We start from the raw sequence: 17,190 nt of genomic DNA, 5'->3' as shown, positions 1-17,190 counted from the left end.
TGTACTGGTTTCAAACCGCATCCCGTTTTTACCGGTACAAATAACAACAGAGCTGCAAGCCGTGGCAGTCAGAATTTCAATCGGCGTTACTGTCACAGTTTGTTCCATATACTTGCCACCAGATGTCAGAGTCAATGATGATGAATTGGATGCCTTGGTTGAACAGCTGCCAACTCCATTCCTTTTACTGGGTGATTTCAATGGTCACAATCTAATGTGGGGCAGTCAATCATCGTGGCAGGGCCATTGAGAGATTTATAGGCAATCACCAACTGTATATATTTAATACCGGAGAAGTGACATACTTCCATGCCCCAACAAGAACATTCACTGCCATTGATTTATCATTAGCCAGTCCGAACTTGTTTTCAGCATTTACATGGGGGGTTGGATCTAATCCACTCTCTAGTTACCATTTCCCAATATTTCTAAAATACCGAGGCAGAGAAAGCTGTGAAACAGCCCGTCCACCACACTGGAAACTTGAAACAGCAGATTGGCCTGCATTTTCTTCTTTGGCTAAAATCACTGAGGAAATGGTCAATACTGCTGATATCAATGATGCAGTTGAAGCCGTCACATCGACTATTATTCAGGCAGCTGAAAAAACAATGGGGATAACATCAACCAGATATCCAAAGCATCCGAAACCATGGTGGGATCAGAACTGCGAGGCAGCATTTAAAAAGCAAAAGAAAGCATGGGGGATTTTAAGAAGATACCCCACTGCTGAGAATTTGATTGCTTCTAAAAAAGCAAAGGCAAATGCCAGAAGAATCAGAAGGCAAAGCCAAAGGGATTCTTGGAGGAAGTATGTATCTAGCATAACATCTTCCACTAGCTCAAAAGCAGTCTGGGATAAAATCCATAAAATTAATGGGAAATATGCTTTTCATTCCCTGTCCATGCTGGAAAATAATGGCACAATAATCAGTGATATACAAGGTATTGCTGATTTGTTGGGTGAGACGTTTTCGGCTTCATCCAGCAATCGGATGTAAGCAAGGAATTTTCAGGTTTATAAAGCCCAAAGTGAAAAACAGTACTTAAACTTTCACTCCTCATCTAATGAGGAATATAATGTGCCATTCACCAGAATCGAATTACATAGAGCGATGTCTCGCTCGGGAAATACCGCTGTAGGCTTGGATAAAATCCATTACAGCATGATTAAAAACTTGTCAGACAATTCTCCTTTGTAATCTTTTGAATCTGTTTAACAGAATATGGACAGAACATATTTTCCCTGACTCTTGGAGGCTATCAATCATTATTCCCATTCCCAAGCCAGGTAAAGACTGCAAGAATCCCTCTAATTACAGACCAATTTCTCTTACGAGTTGTCTGTGTAAACTTTTTGAGAGAATGGTAAACGGACGTTTGATGTTCTTCCTAGAGGAAAAGAACTACTTTTCACCACATCAGAGTGGATTTCGTAGGAACAGAAGTACCACGGAGAATTTAGTAAAGCTTGAGGCATTTATACGCGAAGCGTTTGTTAGACGACAGCACTTAGTGTTTGTGTTTTTCGATATAGAGAAGGTCTATGATCGCTGCTGGCGATATGGAATACTTCGTGATCTGCACCAATTCGGATTGCGGGGTAATTTGCCAACTTTTATAAAAAACTTTTTACGGAATCGAAGATTTTAAGTCAGGATTGGCAACACTTTATATAGGCATTACACACAAGAAGAAGGTGTTCCTCAAGGTACTATTTTGAGTGTGACTCTGTTCCTAATTAAAATTAATAGCATAGCTAAGTGTCTTTCTTTTAGTGTGAAACACTCCTTGTATGTGGAAGACTTTCAGATCTCCTGTCAGTCTAGTAATATGAGTTTTATTGAGAGACAACTGCAAACCTCTTTAAATCGGATAGACAATTGGTCCAAGATCAATGGTTTTACTTTTAATGCAGAGAAGACCTTGTGTATTCACTTTTGCCAAAGGCGTGGTTTGCACCTGGACCCTGAAATTTACCTAAATGGGGTGAAAATCCCAATGGTCAACGAAGCAAAATTTTTGGGTGTCGTGTTTGACCATAAATTGACGTTCTTACCACACTTGCGCAATTTGAAGAGTAGATGTTTAAAATCTCTGAACCTTTTAAAGGTATTATGCTGCTCATTCTGGGGAGCAGACAAATGTTTAATGCTCAGAATATATAGAGCTCTTGTTCGCTCTAAGCTTGATTATGGATGTATTGTGTATGGCTTTGCGCGAGAATCTACTCTTCGGATGCTGGATCCAATCCACCATCAAGCATTGCAGTTGTGCACTGGTGTGTTTCGAACTTCTCCTGTCCTAAGTTTGTACGTAGATGTTTATGAGCTCCAACTATTTTTCAGGCGAGAGCAGTTGTCTCTGTTCTATTACATTAAACAGAAATCTTTGGCTAAACCTTTAGTTTATTGTAGAGTATTAGATACTCAGCTGAAAAGATTATTTACAGCTCGCCCAAGTTGTGTCCCTACATTTGACATTAGAATGGAGAATGTAAGCAGCACGATTGACCTGGACACAAGCAACATTTCACAGGCCGAGGTCGATAATATATCATTTTGGTCAACTCCTGCGATAAATGTTGACATTAGCTCAAAGCAGTTTCCTAAGGAATCCACCCCAGACTACATCTATAGGCAGCACTTTTCAGAAATTCAACATCACGACAGGAATTTAATTCCTATTTATACTGATGGATCGAAATCGGTTGATTACGTTAGCTCACCTTTTGTCTGCCAGGATGAGATCGTGGCAGAACAAATTGCATCGAATTCTTCCATCTTTACTGCAGAGGTGCAGGCTATTTACCTAGCCTTAAAATATGTAATTAGGAAAGGTCATCGTTGCTGTGTTATTTACACTGACTCAGTTAGTGCACTTCAGGCTTTGATCTCACATGAACCTAGTTCTCACTCTATAGTGATTAAAATTCGCAAACTGTTTATCCATATTATTGCGAGTAATATTCTTGTAAAATTTTGTTGGGTCTTAGGTCATGTAGCTATAAAAGGGAATGAAGAAGCTGATGCAGCTGCAAAGTCAGCAAGTCCTTCTCAGCATACAATGTTTATTGAAGGAGGTGACTTGAAGCTGGTTGTTAAAAAACGACTAGCAGAGAGATGGCAAAATGTGTGGAACGAACAAGTCCACAATAAACTTTACGAGATCAAACCTATAATAGAAAATTGGACACACAAGAAACAGTATGATAGGAGATCTGAAGTCATTCTTACTCGTCTGAGAATTGGACATACTCGGCCCCTCGATGTGGGTTCCTGTCCGTGGTGAGGGGACCTCCCAGAGATGGTTTAGTATCTCTTCTTTACCATCCCTGGGATCTGAACGCCCACCCACGTGTTTGCCGTGCGTGGTGTCCCGTATGCCGGAAAGGGGGATCCTGGTAGTTGAGGGGCAACATAACGTCCCCAACACACTGCTTTGGCCCCTGCTTCGGATAAACGGGAGGCTCAAATCAGGCTCCGTTTGAGTCAATCGGCTGGTCGTTGAGTCATTGTTGACCTCGGCTTGGAGTCAACTGATCGATGCAGATTGGGCGGACATGTCAGACAAGATGTGCTCTACTTGACTGCATTGTGAGGGTATAGCTCCTGGGAAACCCTGGTGTGACGGTCTATGGGATCCTCTCATGTGACGGCATCCCCTTGTTGGGCCCCATGGTGGGTGGGGTCACTAGGAGCTGAATATATATTTTTAAATATGGATCATAAAATCACAAAACAAGTGACCAAAGACCAGACCTCCAGCCACCCTGCTTACTTAATAGTGCATGCGACTGGAGAAAAACCTCTATCTAAAGCATCTCCATTCTTGATTCAAAAATTGTTTGAATCAACTATTGGACAATTGAAAAAAATACAAAAATTAAGATCGGGAGATTTACTGGTGGAAACAGCTTCCCCACAACAATCGGCAAAACTTTTGCAAACAAAGACTCTGGGAGAAATGGAAGTCACTGTCACACCACACGGAAGCCTAAACTCATCACGTGGTGTGATATCTGAAATTGATCTGATGTCTGAAGATGAATCAGACATTCAGATCGGTCTTTCAGATCAAGGTGTCGTTGCTGTTCGGCGCATTTCCATTCGTAGAGATGGCAAGTTGATACCAACCAAACACTTGATACTTACTTTCAACAAGCCAACATTGCCATCCTTCATTACAGCAGGATACCTACGTTGCTCAGTTCGTCCATATATCCCAAACCCGCTGCGTTGTTTCAAATGCCAGCGGTTTGGACACTCACAAACATCCTGTCGCGGGAAAAGCGTATGTGCACAGTGTGGGACTGAAGGTCACGAGAGTACCGAATGTAAAACTACCCCATGCTGTGTAAACTGCAAGGATGCGCATCCTGCCTACTCCCGAAAATGCCCTGCATGGCAGAGAGAGAAAGAGATCCAGCGAGTGAAAACAGTTAACAACCTACCATACCCAGAGGCTCGCCGCATGGTCACTTCTAGTGCACCACTGAAGCAGAAGACCTATGCTGCTGTCTTGAAATCCACAAACACTTGTGCGGTTCAAACAGATATCTCTGTCTCTCCAAGTGAATCCTTTACCCGCCATGCGAAATGTTTAATACTGCCATCTACCCAAACACCAGAAAAGGAGAGCAAGAAGACCAAGACACCCCTACCTAAAACAGGGGTAATAACAAGAAATGTGGGTTCAAAAAAGGCCAATAAAAACCCACTTAACAAGCAAAAAGTAAAAGTTGCCCTCTCTAAATCAGCTAAAAAGTCGGAGACTCAGTCTATGAGTGAGTTCTCTGACTTTTCTGATGAAGAGACTAATTCGGAGGTTACAAAACCAAAGTCACCTCCAAAAGAGAGACCCCCTGTTAAATTAAAGAGGGATACCCTCGCAAAGAATGCTACCTCAAACACATAATGGATTATAAAATAATCCAATGGAACTGTCGTGGTTTCCGCAACAACTTCTCTGACGTTAAACACCTGACATACTCTACCTCATCTCTCTGCGTGGCACTCCAGGAAACACATCTAAAACCTGGAGAAAGAATTTCTTTAAAAGGATTCGATCTTTACCGAAAAGATGACGACAGCCACACCCGCGCCAGTGGAGGTGTGGCTGTACTGGTTTCAAACCGCATTTCGTCTTTTCCGGTACAAATAACAACAGAGCTGCAAGCTGTGGCAGTCAGAATATCTATGGGCGTCACTGTCACAGTTTGTTCCATATACTTGCCACCAGATGTCAGAGTCAATGACGATGAATTGGATTCATTGGTTGAACAGCTGCCAACTCCTTTCCTTTTACTTGGTGATTTCAATGGTCACAATCTAATGTGGGGCAGTCACGATATCAACCGTCGAGGCAGAGCCATTGAAAGATTCATAGGCAATCACCAACTATATTTATTTAATACTGGAGAAGTGACATACTTCCACGCCCCAACAAGAACATTCACTGCCATTGATCTATCATTAGCAACCCCGAATCTGTTTTCAGCGTTTACATGGGAGGTTGGATCTAATCCACTCTCCAGTGACCACTTCCCAATATTTTTAAAATATAGAGGCAGAGAAAGCTGTGAAACAGCCCGTCCACCACGCTGGAAACTTGAAACGGCAGATTGGCCTGCATTTTCCTCTTTGGCTAACGTCACTGAGGAAATGGTCAATACTGCTGATATCAATGATGCAGTAGAAGTTGTCACTTCCAGTATTATTCAGGCAGCTGAAAAAACAATGGGGAAAACGTCAACCAGATATCCAAAACATCCGAAACCATGGTGGGATGAGAATTGCGAGGCAGCATTTAAAAAGCAAAAGAAAGCATGGGGGATTTTTAGAAGATACCCCACTGCTAACAATTTGGTTGCTTTTAAGAAAGCAAAGGCTAATGCCAGAAAAATAAGAAGGCAAAGCCAAAGGGATTCTTGGAGGAAGTATGTTTCTAGCATAACATCTTCCACCAGCTCAAAAGCAGTCTGGGATAAAATCCATAAAATCAATGGAAAATATGCTTCTCACTCTCTGTCCATGCTGGAAAGTAATGGCACAATAATCAGTGACATAAAAGGTATTGCTGATTTGTTGGGTGAAACATTTTCGTCTTCATCCAGCAATATTATGTATACAAGGGATTTTCAGGCTTATAAAGTCCAAACTGAAAAACAATATCTAAACTTCCACTCCCCATCTAATGAGGAATATAATGTGCCATTCAGCAGAATAGAACTATGTACAGCAATCTCTCGCTCGGGGAATACTGCTGTAGGTCCGGATAAAATCCACTACAGCATGATAAAAAATCTGTCAAACAATTCCCTTAGTAACCTTCTGAATCTATTTAACAGAATATGGACAGAACATATTTTTCCTGACTCTTGGAGGCTATCAATTATTATTCCCATACCCAAACCAGGTAAAGACCGCAAGAATCCCTCTAATTACAGACCAATTTCTTTGACTAGTTGTCTGTGCAAACTTTTCGAGAGAATGGTAAACAGACGCCTGATGTTCCTCCTAGAGGAAAAGAACTACTTTTCACCACATCAGAGTGGATTTCGTAGGAACAGAAGTACCACAGACAATCTAGTAAACCTTGAAACGTCTATACGCGAAGCGTTTGTAAGACGACAGCACTTAGTGTCTGTGTTTTTCGATATAGAGAAGGCTTATGATCGCTGCTGGCGATATGGAATACTTCGTGATCTGCATGAATTTGGACTGCGGGGTAATCTGCCAATTTTTATAAAAAACTTCTTGCAAAATCGAAGATTTCAAGTTAGGATGGGCAACACTTTGTCTAGGCCTTTCACACAAGAAGAGGGTGTTCCTCAAGGTTCTATTCTGAGTGTGACTCTGTTCCTAATCAAAATTAATAGCATAGCTAAGTGTCTTCCTTCCAGTGTTAAACACTCATTGTATGTGGATGACTTTCAGATCTCCTGTCAGTCTACTAACATGAGTTTTATTGAAAGACAACTGCAAACCTCCCTAAATCGCATAGACAATTGGTCGAAGATCAATGGTTTTACTTTTAATGCAGAGAAGACCTCGTGCATCCACTTTTGCCGAAGGCGTGGTTTGCACCTGGAACCTGAAATTCACCTAAATGGGGTTAAAATCCCAATGGTCAATGAAGCAAAATTTTTGGGTGTTGTGTTCGACCATAAATTGACGTTCTTGCCACACTTGCGCAATTTGAAGAGTAGATGTTTAAAATCTCTCAACCTTTTAAAGGTATTATGCTGCTCATCCTGGGGAGCAGACAAATGTTCGATGCTCAGGATATATAGAGCCCTCGTTCGCTCTAAGCTGGATTATGGATGTGTTGTTTATGGCTCTGCGCGAGAATCTACTCTTCGGATGCTGGATCCAATCCACCATCAAGCATTGCGTTTGTGCACTGGTGCATTTCGAACTTCCCCTATTCAAAGTTTGTACGTGGATGCTTATGAGCCTCCACTATCTCTCAGGAGAGAGCAGTTGTCTTTGTTCTATTACATTAAACAGAAATCTCTGGCTAAGCCTTCAGTTTATTGTAGAGTATCAGATACTCAGCTGAAAAGATTATTTACAGCTCGCCCAAGTTGTGTCCCTACATTTGACATTAGAATGGAGAATGTAAGCAGCACGATTGACCTGGACACAAGCAACATTTCACAGGTCGAGGTCGATAATATATCACCTTGGTCAACTCCTGTGATTAATGTTGACTTTAGCTTAAAGCAGTTTCCTAAGGAATCCACCCCAGACTACATCTATAGGCAGCACTTTGCAGAAATTCAACATTGTGACAGGAATTTAATTCCTATTTATACTGATGGATCGAAATCGGTTGATTACGTTGGCTCAGCCTTTGTCTGCCAGGATGAGATCGTGGCAGAACAAATCGCATCGAATTCTTCCATCTTTACTGCAGAGTTGCAGGCTATTTACCTAGCCTTAAAATATATAATTAGTAAAGGTCATCGTCGCTGTGTTATTTACACTGACTCAGTTAGTGCACTTCAGGCTTTGATCTCACATGAACCTAGTTCTCACTCTATAGTGATTAAAATTCGCAAACTGTTTTGCCATCTTATTGCAAGTAATATTTTTGTAAAATTTTGTTGGGTCCCAGGCCATGTAGGTATAAAAGGGAATGAAGCAGCTGATGCAGCTGCAAAGTCAGCAAGTCCTTCTCAGCGTACAATGTTCATTGAAGGAGGTGACTTGAAGCTGGTTGTTAAAAAACGACTAGCAGAGAGATGGCAAAATGTGTGGAACGAACAAGTCCACAATAAACTTTACGAGATCAAACCTATAATAGAAAATTGGACACACAAGAAACAGTATGATAGGAGATCTGAAGTCATTCTTACTCGTCTGAGGATTGGACATACTCGGCTTACTCATAAATACCTTTTGAAGGGTGATGACCAGCCAGTATGCCAGTATTGCATTTGTACTTTAAGTGTTAAACATATACTTTGCAACTGTGTTGCTTTTGACCAGAGTCGCAGACAGCATTTTGGAAATGCAACTTTGAGAGAGATTTTGGGCCAGAGGCCAAATCTTGATAAGATACTGAACTTTTTGAAAGTTATAAATATTAATAGAGATATTTAAGTTAACTAATTTATTTATTTATTTATTTATCTATTATATATTTATATTTGTGTTGTTCTGTTTGTTTGTGTTTTTGTGTTGTATTGACGCCTTGTGATATATATATTTAGCTTTGTTTAATTTTACCATTTGTCATGGCGCAGCATAGCCTGTATGGCTCTTTTGCCAAAAAACTAGAACTAACTAACTAACTAACATAAATGAACACTTCACATAGACAACACTGAGCAACAAAATTGGCATGGTATTGGCATGGGTTGCCAATTTTCGAAGATTTAGGTACCCCCTACTTTTCAATGTTAAATGATGGAATTTTTATGTTATATATTGCTTCAGTTAAATTTAAAAAATTAAATTGAATTTGCCCTTGTAATAAATTATATCATACTTTTTATATTAATCAAATAAAATTTCATATCCCTTACTATGACATTCTGACATCAAAATCATGTTTTTTTATGATAAATTTGAAAATTTCTTACATGAGCTATATTTAACAGATTTTTTAACTCATGGAAATAATTTTTTCAAATTACGTTTTTAAATTATTTTCTCAATTGATATTTATTATAAATATTTATCGAGTATATTGAATTAAGGTTACAAATAAAAATTTGTCGAATAGATCAATTGAATTCATTGCTTCAGTTTTTATATTTAGAAAACTTCTCGTAACAGTAAAGCAAAGTTTAATTAATATATTATTCGTATTATTAAATTTATTATAAAATTGTAAACATTATTAATGCAAATTAATTTGTTTTAATATAGAAAGTAAATTAAAACACGACAACTTTAAATGACATTTTAACAATAAGAGAAATTAAAATACAGAAATAGTTCAATATAATAATTATCTAAATTATATTTCTTACTTATTTATTAAATACCTATACAATGTATTTATTTTGAAAATAGCTATTTTTTGTTTAAGAATTGTTCATATGATAGAATATCACAAAAAGAACATTTCTTTTAAAAATATTTGTGGTAGTAATAATTTTTTAAATATCCAATCTTAGACACCTAAAAAGTGCGAAGTCTAAATAATTGTAGTTCCATTAATAAAATAAAAATTTTTATTTGTCCAATTTTTGAGGATCTAGGTACTCCCAACTTTTCAATGTCAAATTATGGAATTTTTGTTATATATTGCTTCGGTTAAGTTTAAAAAATTAAATTCAATTCGCCCTCCCTTGTAATAAATTATATCGTACTTCTTTATATAAAATAAATAAAATTTTATATATTCTACTATGAATTCCTAACACTCAAAATTATGATTTTTATATGATAAATTTGGAAATTTTTTACAAGAGATGTATTTAACAGATTTTTTTATTTTGTAGTGATAAATTATCAAAAGTAATGAATTGATTAACAGTAGTAAAATTTTCTGATGGCGAGTGGACATAATTTGTATTCTGATAATGTATAAATGTATTAAATTTAACAGAACAATAGTTGTAATGGTTGTTTTATAATTAATTACATTTTAGTTTTACTTTGTATTTAACAATATGTTAAATTACAATTCACTTTTAATATTAAAATAAAAGTAATACAACGGTATATATATAATAAGCATTATTCTTTCCAATTTAATTTGATAGATTTTTGTAATAAATTTATTACATTTTTTTTATCTTTTCAAAAGGGTTTGTAGCAAGACACAAATACTATTTGTCTACGTGAGGTGTTGCAAGATTTTCGTTGCAAATTGTGAAAGCTTCGAAGTCATGGATAACTCTTATATCAGAAACTATTACTCCATGAATGCTTTTTTTTGGTAGTAAAATTAACTTGCCATTGATCTTTTGCTGATAATTGATACTTTTTAACAGAATTCATATAAAGGTCTATTACAGCTCCTATAGGAGTGTCTAATATTTTTATGGCCAACAGTCGATAAGTTGAAATGCTTGAAAATATATTAACATCGCATTCTGTAATTTTACATAAATAAAAATTAGGGTTACTATTATTTTATATTAAGTAAGAAAATAACGAAAATATTTCATACATAAACATTTCTTACTGACCATAGAGAATGTTCATAGATGTACCAAATGTTGTCTCGTCTTTCTATTTTTGATATATCACGATTATATTCGATTATTTCATCTACGTGTTGAGCGACGTGTGGATGCCCTGCTGGCGGTTCTGGTAAACCAGGTTAACTTCCCAATGTAGTGCCCCCCTCGATGTGGGTTCCTGTCTGTGGTGAGGGGACCTCCCAGAGATGGTTTAGTATCTCTTCTTTACCATCCCTGGGATCTGAACGCCCACCCACGTGTTTGCCGTGCGTGGTGGCCCGTATGCTGGAAAGGGAGATCCTGGTAGTTGAGGGGCAACATACTGTCCCCAACACACTGCTTTGGCCCATGCTTCGGATAAACGGGAGGCTCAAATCAGGCTCTGAGTCCATCGGCTGGTTGTTGAGTCATTGTTGACCTCGGCTTGAAGTCAACCGATCGAGGCAGACACGTCAGACAAGGTGTGCTTTTCCTGACTGCATTGTGTGGGTATAGCTCCTGGGAAACCCTGGTGCAACGGTGTATGGGAGTCTCCCATGTGACGGCGTCCTCTTGTTGGGCCCCATGGTGGGTGGGGTCACCAGAAGCTGAATGTTTGTTTTAGTTTTAATCATGGATTCCTCAAAAATAAAAGATTTGAAAGAGCGAAAAAATTTAAAAATTTTCAGTACCCCAGCGTATTTAATAGTACACGCAACTGGTGACAAACCCTTGTCTAAAGCTTCTCCTTTTCTCATTCAAAAATTGTTCCAGTCGACTATTGGAGATTTGAAAAAAATTCAGAAATTAAGATCAGGTGATTTACTGGTGGAAACATCCTCTTCACAACAATCTGCAAAACTTCTAGAAACAAAGACCCTGGGAGAAATGGAAATCACTGTCACACCACACGGAAGTTTAAACTGATCACGTGGTGTGATATCTGAAATTGATCTGATGTCTGAAGACGAATCAGATATTCAGATTGGTCTTTCAGATCAAGGAGTCGTTGCTCTCCGGCGCATTTCAATTCGTCGAGATGGCAAGTTGATACCAACAAAACACCTGATTCTTACTTTCAGCAAACCAACATTGCCATCCTTTATAACAGCAGGATACCTACGTTGCTCAGTCCGTCCATATATCCCAAATCCGCTGCGTTGTTTCAAATGCCAGCGGTTTGGACACTCGCAAACATCCTGCCGAGGAAAAAGCGCATGTGCACAGTGTGGGACTGAGGGTCACGACAGTACAGAATGTAAAAGTACCCCATGCTGTGTGAACTGTAAAGATGCCCATCCTGCTTACTCCCGGAAATGCCCTGCATGGCAGAGAGAAAAAGAAATACAGTGTGTAAAAACAGTCAACTTACCCTACCCAGAGGCACGTCACATGGTCACTTCAAGTGCCCCACTGAAACAAAAAACATTTGCTGCTGCTCTGAAATCCACAAGGACGTGAAGTTCAGACAGACATTTTTGTTTCCCCAAAGGAATCTCTCACTCGCCATGCAAAATGTTTACTGATTTCTTCAAAAGAAACAGCAGAAAATGACAATACAAAACAAAAAACACCCCTACCTAAAACAGGGGTCATAACAAGAAACCTGGGTTCAAAAAAGGCTAGTAAGAACCCATTAAACAGTGAAAGCAGCTCTCTCTAAATCTAAAAAATCAGAGACTCAGTCTGTGAGCGAGTTCTCTGATATCTCTGATGAAGAGAATAACTTGGAGGTAACAAAACCAATGTCACCTCCAAAAGAGAGACCGCCTGTTAAATTAAAGAGGGATACCCTCGCAAAGAATGCTGCCTCAACCACATAATGGATTATAAAATACTCCAATGGAACTGTCGTGGTTTCCGCAACAACTTTTTTGACGTTAAACACTTGACATCACCTACCACATCTCTCTGCGTGGCACTCCAGGAAACACATCTAAAACCTGGAGAAAAAATTTTTTTAAAAGGATTTGATCTTTACCGTAAGGATGATGATAGCCACACCCGCGCCAGTTGAGGTGTGGCTGTACTGGTTTTAAACTGCATCCCTACCTTACCGGTACAAATAACAACAGAGCTGCAAGCTGTGGCAGTCAGAATTTGAATTGGAGTAACTGTCACAGTTTGTTCCATATACTTGCCACCAGATGTCAGAGTCAATGAGGATGAATTGGATGACTTGGTTGAACAACTGCCGACTCCGTTTATTCTACTCGGTGATTTCAATGGCCACAATCCAATGTGGGGCAGTCACGACATCAATTGTCGAGGCAGAGCCATTGAAAGATTCATAGGTAATCACCAAGTATATTTATTTAATACTGGAGAAGTGACATACTTCCACGCCCCAACAAGAACATGTACTGCCATTGATTTGACATTAGCTAGTCCAAATCTGTTTTCAGCGTTTACATGGGAGGTTGGATCTAATCCACTTTCCAGTGACCTCTTTCCAATATTTTTAAAATATAGAGGCAGAGGAAGGTGTGAAACAGCCCGTCCACCACGCTGGAAATTTGAAATGGCAGATTGGCCTGCATTTTCCTCTTTGGCTAACATCACTGAGGAAATGGTCAATACTGCTGATATCAATGATGCAGTAGAAGTTGTCACTTCCAGTATTATTCAGGCAGCCGAAAAAACAATGGGGAAAACGTCAACCAAATATTTAAAACATCCGAAACCATGGTGGGATCAGAATTGTGAGGAAGCATTTAAAAAACAAAAGAAAGCATGGGGGATTTTCAGTAGATATCCCACTGCCGAGAATTTGATAGCTTTTAAAAAAGCAAAGGCATATGCCAGAAAAATAAGAAGGCAAAGCCAAAGGGATTCTTGGAGGAAGTATGTATCTAGCATAACATCTTCCACCAGCACAAAAGCAGTCTGGGATAATATCTATAAAATTAACGGGAAATATGCTTCTCGTTCTTTGTCCATGCTGGAAAATAATGGCATAATAATCAGTGACATAAAAGGTATTGCTGATTTGTTGGGTGAAACATTTTCGTCTTCATCTAGCAATATTATGTATACAAAGGATTTTCAGGCTTATGAAGTGCAAACTGAAAAACAATATCTAAACTTTCACTCTCCATCTAATGAGGCATATAATGTGCCATTCAGCAGAATAGAACTATGTACAGCAATCTCTCGCTCGGGGAATACTGCTGTAGGTTTGGATAAAATCCATTACAGCATGATTAAAAATCTGTCAGACAATTCCCTTAGTAACCTTCTGAATCTGTTTAACAGAATATGGACAGAATGTATTTTCCCTGACACTTGGAGGCTATCAATTATTATTCCTATTCCCAAGCCAGGTAAAGACTGCAAGAATCCCTCTAATTATAGACCAATTTCTCTGACTAGTTGTCTCTGCAAACTTTTCGAGAGAATGGTGAACAGACGCCTGATGTTCCTCCTAGAGGAAAAGAATTACTTTTCACCACATCAGAGTGGATTTCGTAGGAACAGAAGTACCACAGACAATTTAGTAAATTTTGAAACATCTATACGCGAAGCGTTTATTAGACGACAGCACTTAGTGTCTGTGTTTTTCGATATAGAGAAGGTTTCTGATTGCTGGTGGCGATACGGGATACTCCGTGATATGCACAAATTCGGATTGCGGGGTAATTTGCCAATTTTTATAAGAAACTTTTTACGGAATCGAAGATTCCAAGTCAGGATTGGCAACACTTTATCTAGGCTTTACACACAAGAAGAAGGTGTTCCTCAAGGTACTATTTTGAGTGTGACTCTGTTCCTAATCAAAATTAATAGCATAGCTAAGTGTCTTTCTTTTAGTGTGAAACACTCCTTGTATGTGGATGACTTTCAGATCTCCTGTCAGTCTAGTAATATGAGTTTTATTGAGAGACAACTGCAAACCTCTTTAAATCGGATAGACAATTGGTCCAAGATCAATGGTTTTACTTTTAATGCAGAGAAGACCTCGTGCATTCACTTTTGCCGAAGGCGTGGTTTGCACCTGGACCCTGAAATTAACTTAAATGGGGTTAAAATTTTAATGGTCAACGAAGGAAAATTTTTGGGTGTCGTGTTCGACAATAAATTGACGTTCTTGCCACACTTGCGCAATTTGAAGAGTAGATGTTTAATCTCTGAACCTTTTAAAGGTATTATGCTGCTTATTCTGGGGAGCAGACAAATGTTCAATGCTTAGAATGTATAAAGCCATTATTCGCTCTAAGCTTGATTATGGATTTATCGTGTATGGCTCTGCGCGAGAATCTACACTTCGGATGCTGGATCCAATCCACCATCAAGCATTGCGTTTGTGCACTGGTGCATTTCGAACTTCTCCTGTTCAAAGTTTGTACGTGGATGCTAATGAGCCTCCACTATCTCTTAGGAGAGAGCAGTTGTCTTTGTTCTATTACATTAAACAGAAATCTCTGGCTAAACCTTCAGTTTATTGTAGAGTATCAGATACTCAGCTGAAAAGATTATTTACAGCTCGCCTAAGTTGTGTCCCTACATTTGACATTAGAATGGAGAATGTAAGCAGCACGATTGACCTGGACACAAGCAACATTTCACTGGTTGAGGTCGATAATATATCACCTTGGTCAACTCCTGTGATAACTGTTGACATTAGCTTACAGCAGTTTTTTAAGGAATTTACCCCGGACTGCATCTATATGCAGCACTTTGCAGAAATTCAACACCAGCACAGGAATTTAATTTATATTTATACTGATGGATCGAAATCGGTTGATTACGTTGGCTCAGCTTTTGTCTGCCAGGATGAGATTGTGGCAGAACAAATTTTATTGAATTCTTTTATCTTCACTGCAGAGTTGCAGGCTATTTATCTAGCCTTAAAATATGTAATTAGGAAAGGTCATCATCGCTGTGTTATTTACACTGACTCGTCAGTGCACTTCAGGCTTTGATTTCACATGAACCTAGTTCTCACTATAGTGATTAAAATTCGCAAACTGTTTTGCCATGTTATTGCGAGTAATATTTTTGTAAAATTTAGTTGGGTCCCAGGCCATGTAGGTATAAGAGGAATGAAGAAGCTGACGCAGCTGCAAAGTCAGCAAGTCCTTTTCAGCATACAATGTTTATTGAAGGAGGTGACTTGAAACTAGTTGTTAAAAAACGAGTAGCAGAGAGATGGCAAAATGTGTGGAACGCACAAGTCCACAATAAACTTCACGAGATCAAGCCTATAATAGAAAATTGGACACATAACAAACAGTATGACAGGAGATTCGAGGTCATTCTTACTCGTTTGAGAATTGGACACAGTCGACTGACTTATCGATACCTTCTGACGGGTGATGACCAGCCTGTGTGTCAGTATTGCAATTGTACTGTAAGCGTTAAGCACATACTGAGCAATTGCACTGCTTCTGAAAGGATTCGTTGGCAGCATTTTGGAAATGCAAGTTTTAAAGAGATTTTGGGCCAAAGGCCAAATGTTGATAAATTACTGAACTTTTTAAAAGTTACGAATATTTATAAACAGATTTAGTTGTTTGTTTATTTTATATTAACACCTCTTTACTATATACATTTTAATTGTTACTTATTTTTGTTATCGGTTATATGTTGTTTTTTTTTTTGTTTTATTTTGTTCTATTTTATTTTATTTATTATTGTTATTTATTTATGTATTTATTTATACCATGTGTTGTGGCACAGCTTGGTTTGTGTTGTTTTTGTACCAAAAAACTATTACCAACCAACCAATTAATTAATTAACTGATGTAGTGCCCTGCAGGTTGAGAAGTCAGGTTGGAATTCATATTGATGTGGAAAACTGCATAGGGGCTGAGAGAGAGTTTACAGAAGTTGGTTTCATACCTCTTTGATAGTGTGCCTGGATATCGAAATTATATACAATTGGAAGTTAGTCGCAAAGATAAAAATCAATCCAAAGTGACTCATTGACGGGTGATGATAGACTTTCTGAGGGGGGGAAAGGAAGCATCTCTTATAGGTTTGTGATGGAAAAATCGGCCATGTGATCGATTGTTATAGGCAATAAAGGTTATAGGTATTCCCGAAACCAAAACAAGTGACGAAATTTGGGTGCTAACTATAAAGTATCATGCAAGTCGAGCTGCATGCTGTGTGGGAACAATAGTATTTTGATTGTTATTCGAAGAGGGTTTTAAGTTTTTTCAGCTAAAGATTTTTCTGCTAACTGATTATATAATGGAAAGGAAATTAATTAAAAATTTTTATAGGAGAATTCTGGATTTTACAGAATTCTGTACAGTGTGCATGTCAGACTTATCAGTTAAATCGTTTGTGATGTTGGCTTACACTCAAGCACCAGCCAATTGACTTAAACAGGATGCTCGAACCAGACTCCATTCACTAAAGCAGTGTGTTGGTGATTGGTATGTTGGCTCTCAATTGCCGAAACTTTTTTTTTATTTTTGGCATATGGGTATTCACACGGTAAACACGTGGGTGTTGAATTTTTTGACGATGGCAAGGAGAACATTATAGATAATACACAGATCAAATAAGACAAATTGTGATGACAATACAAGACAGCACAATGCTGTGCTCAAGCCATC

General features: G+C 38.5%; 2 protein-coding genes and 1 long non-coding RNA gene across 3 annotated transcripts in view; all 3 read left to right on the top strand.

Moving 5' to 3' along the window:
* Nucleotides 1–58: 58 nt before the first annotated feature.
* Nucleotides 59–17,190, top strand: part of LOC136972199 (uncharacterized) — a 43,679-nt gene continuing 26,547 nt past the window's right edge. Inside the window, exon 1 of the long non-coding RNA XR_010880296.1 lies at nucleotides 59–203. This is a non-coding gene — a long non-coding RNA (uncharacterized lncRNA). The remainder of the gene's footprint in view (nucleotides 204–17,190) is intronic.
* Nucleotides 3,721–4,988, top strand: LOC136972208 (uncharacterized). The gene has a single exon (XM_067266764.1). It carries the CDS (start codon nucleotides 3,721–3,723, stop codon nucleotides 4,915–4,917), a length of 1,197 nt encoding a protein of 398 aa, XP_067122865.1. The 3' UTR covers nucleotides 4,918–4,988.
* LOC136972198 (uncharacterized) lies at nucleotides 6,648–15,904 on the top strand. Its single transcript, XM_067266754.1, has 2 exons — nucleotides 6,648–8,099; nucleotides 15,656–15,904. Exons 1-2 carry the CDS (start codon nucleotides 6,786–6,788, stop codon nucleotides 15,659–15,661), a joined length of 1,320 nt encoding a protein of 439 aa, XP_067122855.1. The 5' UTR covers nucleotides 6,648–6,785; the 3' UTR covers nucleotides 15,662–15,904.

Source organism: Centruroides vittatus, unplaced genomic scaffold (assembly GCF_030686945.1).
Source record: "Centruroides vittatus isolate TY-2023 unplaced genomic scaffold, ASM3068694v2 contig_283, whole genome shotgun sequence".
NCBI lineage: Eukaryota > Metazoa > Arthropoda > Arachnida > Scorpiones > Buthidae > Centruroides > Centruroides vittatus.
This window is presented reverse-complemented; position numbering and strand designations above follow the sequence as displayed.

What these genes read in the sequence shown, in the direction of transcription:
- LOC136972198 (XM_067266754.1), top strand. Translation starts at nt 6,786, where the DNA reads ATGGGCAACACTTTGTCTAGGCCTTTCACACAAGAAGAGGGTGTTCCT.
- LOC136972208 (XM_067266764.1), top strand. Translation starts at nt 3,721, where the DNA reads ATGGATCATAAAATCACAAAACAAGTGACCAAAGACCAGACCTCCAGC.